This window comes from Arachis ipaensis, chromosome B06 (genome assembly GCF_000816755.2).
Source record: "Arachis ipaensis cultivar K30076 chromosome B06, Araip1.1, whole genome shotgun sequence".
Taxonomy (NCBI): domain Eukaryota; kingdom Viridiplantae; phylum Streptophyta; class Magnoliopsida; order Fabales; family Fabaceae; genus Arachis; species Arachis ipaensis.
Genome location: NC_029790.2, coordinates 12321874 through 12327002, shown reverse-complemented (window position 1 = coordinate 12327002; position 5129 = coordinate 12321874). Strand labels below are relative to the sequence as shown.

The 5129-nt window shown below is 34.9% G+C and overlaps 1 protein-coding gene across 1 annotated transcript; it reads left to right on the top strand.

Annotated features, from left to right (window-relative positions):
* Positions 1143-2488, top strand: LOC107646516. Its single transcript, XM_016350698.2, has one exon. The coding sequence runs from the start codon at positions 1143-1145 to the stop codon at positions 2439-2441; it is 1299 nt and encodes a 432-aa protein (XP_016206184.1). The 3' UTR covers positions 2442-2488.

The window sequence follows — 5129 nt, the reverse complement described above, 5'->3', positions numbered from 1 at the left end:
CATAGTTACTGTGTAGAATTTTGCTCTGACATGACAAGGGGGGTAGTTGCATGTAAGGAATGATGGTATAAGATCAACAAGGCTGTTGCACAATTTGCTTGTTGATACGATCAAGCTAGTCGAAACATAAGGAGTGGTTCGAACGCTGATGATATAAAGGAGTTGGCTTATAAACTTTATTCCACAAATTATGGTCAAAAATTCACTTTTGAGAGGCATTGGAACATGCTTCGGTTGGAGCAAAAATGGAGAAGCCAACTACCTACACAGAGTGGCGGCTCAAAGAGAACCAAGGTTAGTGCAACTGGAGCATACTCATCCTCATCAAACCCAGAAACACCGTTGGCTGACGAGCCCGGTGTGGACTATCCCGTTCGCCCACAAGGATCAAAGAAGAGCAAGCGAAAAGGTAAGGGAAAAGCACAAGTGTCTGAAGATTTTAGCGAAAGAAAGTCATCGGTTGTTAAAAAATTATCTCTCATGGAAGATATTAAGAATGTTTGAGAAAAGGAACTAATGGATAGGGAAAAAGAAAGAGAAGAGGAGAAGGAACATAGAGCAAAGATTATGGCTATCAAAGAGAAGGAGTTACAAATTCAAGCGGCAATGAAAGAACAAGAATTACAAGCTCAAGCGGCAATGAAAGAACAAGAATTACAAACTCAGAGGTATATTAAAGAAATGGAGATAAAAGCAAAAGAAAGGGAAATGGAAAGGATGGCCAAGGAAAGGAAAAGAGATATGGATATGCAAATACTTAATGCTGACACGTCTACAATGACTGAAAAACGACGAGCTCTTCATGAGATTGCATGTGAGAAAATAATCGCCAAGTGGTTTCCTTAATGGTTCTTTGTATTCGTAGAGTTATGTAGTATGTTCCTATTTTTATTTCATATTACTGGCATGTGATGTAGTTTGTTTTATTTATTTCTGATGTAAGTTTTTAAATTAGTCAATATTATTGTGCCGTTATTGTTCATGAAAGTGACCGTTGCAAAACTAGCCGTTAAGTAGCCGTTGTAGACACACTTATAAATATCAACTATCAATGACTCTGCAACTCCACTTCAACTCTTGTTTCTCACCTCGAAAGAGAACTAAAAATTATATTTCTAGATATGGCTAGAAATTTTGATGATATGTTTAATGAGGCTTTGTACGGCAAAAGAAGACGGCAAAATAATACACTCATAGATAATTGGATCGATAAGTATTTACTCGAAGATTCAGAAGAAGAAGATATCGATAGAAGCTCTATCCCAATTACTCGTAGATGGATCAACAGAGATCGAGAAGCAGGACATGATCGCCTTTTCCAAGATTACTTTGCAGATGAACCGGTGTATAATGCTGACATTTTCCGACGGAGATTTCGAATGAGAAGACATGTGTTCCTTCGGATAGTAGACGCTCTCTCAAACGTCTATCTGTATTTCCAACAGAGGGTTGATGCAACTGGAAGAAGAGGCTTGTCGCCACTCAAGAAATGTACCGCTGCGATACGGATGTTAGCATATGGCGTAGCAGCTGATGCTATTGATGATTATGTGCGCATAGGCGAGAGCGCTACAATTGAATGCTTGGAAAAATTTGTTGAAGGTGTCATTTCAGTGTTCGAGGATGAATACTTGCGAAAACCCAATCCAAATGACGTACAACGCCTGCTACAAATGGCGGAGGGTCGTGGCTTTCCTGGCATGTTGGGTAGCATTGACTGCATGCATTGGCAATGGAAAAATTGTCCAAAGACGTGGAAAGATATGTACATGAGTGGTTATCGTGGGGTTGCAACCATAGTACTTGACGTTGTAGCATCTTCAGATCTTTGGATATGGCATGCGTTATTTGGAGTTTCTGGTTCAAATAACGATATCAAAGTGTTAGATCGTTCTCCAGTGTTTGATGATATTCTAAATGACTGTGTTCCGGAAGTCAATTATACTATTAATGATAATAATTATACAATGGGATACTATTTATCAGATGGTATTTATCCTGAATGGGCCACATTTGTCAAATCAATCTCAAAGCCACAAGGGGATAAACACAAGTTATTTGCACAATACCAAGAAGGGCAAAGAAAAGATGTGGAACGAGCATTCGGAGTGCTGCAAGCACGCTTTGTAATTATACGTGGTCCAGCTCGTTTTTGGAAAAAGAAGAAGCTTGCCAACATAATGAGAGCTTGTATTATATTGCATAATATGATTGTTGAGGATGAAAGAGACACTTATGCAGGAAATTTTGCTCAAGGCTTAGAGTATGATGATGTTGAAAATGGCTTATCACAACCTCAGCTAGGAGGAGAAGATTTTGCACCATACCATCAATTTCTCCTAAGAAATGCCCAACTTCGAAATAGGCAGCAGCATAGACAATTGAAAAAGGACTTGATTGAACACATATGGCAATTTCACAATGCTTGTCGTCAACTATAGAGTTTAATTATGTTTTTCTTTGTATTAAGTAATTTTACAAATTAGTGTAACCCCGAATTATATATTATGTATTATTGTTATATATGAATTTATTTAATATTAATATCTTTTAATAGTGAATTATTTTTAAATTTAAATATTTAAATTACATTATTGAAAAAAATTAATTACATTAATTTCAAGTATTTTAATTAATTAATTAAGTGGGACTACAATAGGGACTAAAGTTAGTTCCTCCTAATGGAGAAGAGAGAGATGCTTTGAGTTCCTATTTATTATTTATAACGCAAAAGCTAATGTAGAGTTACTTTTTATAAAAGATGGACCATAAATAAGAATTAGGATAAGTTCCCTTGAAAATGGTCTAAGGCTACGTTTATCAATCTCTTATTACTTTTGATTAAATTCTTCTTGTGCGGATTGACCTTTTTATTCCAGTATGTGGATCTGAAACTTTTCTTTATATGCAACTAAGAACATAATTTAATTCAGTTTAGAGGGGGCAAAGATAGTAACCTATATAAATTTTTTATCCAAAAAGAAGTTGTTTTCGGTATCCAAACATTCAATCTTAAACAAGCATTTGTGATTTGGTAAATCTTTGGCTGTGTATATACTAACGGAAACATTTCAAGTGCACCGAAGAGTTTCGGTGCACCAATTATTCTAATCGTTGATTTGAATTATAAAAAATATATATAATATATATTAATTGAAATCAACAGTTAAAACAACTGGGCACTTGAAATGTTTCCTATACTAACTCATAGTATTTGTCGTGATGATGAAATTCGCACGTGAAAGTTGAAACAGGCAGGCAGACATTGACGTTTCGCGTCTGTTTCGGCTTGATTGGATTTACTTTCATCTCTTATCCATTCTAACATTTTACTTGGACAATGCAGAGTAAAACAAAAGGGAAAAGAGTTATGAAAAACAAAGCATTATTGTTCATGTCTATTATTTAGCTAAAATTTAAAAATTATAATATTACACGAATGTTCTAATTTCTAAAATGAAATATTGTAATTTTTAAGACAATCGCATAATATTATAATTTATAAATTTTATTTAAGTAAAAAAATCTGTATTTAGATGATGATAAATATTTCGTAAATTTATTATGTATATAAATATAATTAGAATTTTGATACTGGTTAGATTTGAATTAAATGAATGATATGTATCTAGAGATACTTGTAGACCAAATGCATATTATCCTATGAGTGTACAATTTTACGTGAATAGCCTATTATAATTAATTTTAATAAAAAATAAATGTGCATCGATTTAAATCTTAATTTTAGCATTTTACATCACAATTTTAAATGGGGAGATAATAATAGTAGTAGTAGATATTGTTACTTGGAAAAGTTTAGGAACTAACTAGTAGGGTACCAGTTAACTCCATTCAATTATATTGGAGCAACAAAAAGGCTCAATAACATAAAAGAAAAAATAATTATTTATACTCATGAAGTTTATAAACGGTAACAAAAGTATTTATCAACTAAGTAAAATAACATTGTACTCATAAAAGATGGGTTTTATGTGACAAAAGTATCCAAACCCTAATTTTTTGTTAACTTTTTAATAAAATTTTTAAATTATCTCCACTCCTTTATCTTCAACCTCAACTCCACCACCAAAATAACAAGGACGAACCCAAATGTAATGGCGACGGTGCCAGAGCCCTCCACCGCAAACGATGAAGAACACCACCGCTCCCTTCAAATCAATTCTCTCCATCTCATGAACGAGAAGTTTCTTGACGTAGCCTGTGTAAAGGATGAGAACTATGAACCCAGCGATAATCCTTGGAAGTTGCAACATTGGGAGATTGATCCGAATCCAGAACCAAAACCCGCACGCCCAGATCTTGTTGATATGGACAAAGATGAAAATGAGATGATTTTCGAAGCACGAGCTCAGTTAGCCAACACTAAAGGAAAGAAGGCGAAAAGAAAAGAGAGGGAGAAGCAGCTTGAGAAAGCCAGAAGACTTGCTTTTTTATAGAAGAAGAGAGAACTGAAGGCTGCAGGGATTGATGTCAGGTAGCAAAGGAGAAAAAGGAAAGGCATTGACTATAACGTAGAAATCCCTTTGGAGAAAAGGCCTCCTCTTGAATTTTTTGACGTTGCTGATGAAGACAGATTCGTAGAACAGCCCTAATTCCCTACTACCATAGAAGAACTTGAGGGTAAAAGAAAGATTGATGTTGAAGCACAGTTAAAAAAACAGGACATTGCAAAAAATTAAAATTGCACACAGGCAAGATGCCCTATCCACTATACTACATGCCAATAAGTTAAATGATCCGAAAATAGTAAGGAAACAAACCAAACTGATGCTTCTGCCACCCGAGATTTTCTGACCAAAAACCAGATGAAATTGCAAAGGAGCGGTAGTGTTCCTTGTTGTCTGCAGTGGAGGCGAAGGCGGAGGTCTCTGGAGCCGTCGCCATTGTATTTGTGTTCGCCCCTATTATTTTGGTAGTGGAGCTAAGGTTGAATATAAAGGGTGGAAATAATTTAAAAATTTTATTAAAAAGTCAACAAAAAAATTAGGTTTGGGTACTTTTGTCACAAAGAACTTGTCTTTTATGGGTACAATGTTAGTTTTCTTTGTTGATGGGTATTTTTGTCAACATTCGTAAAATTTATGGATACAAATAGTTATTTTTTCAAA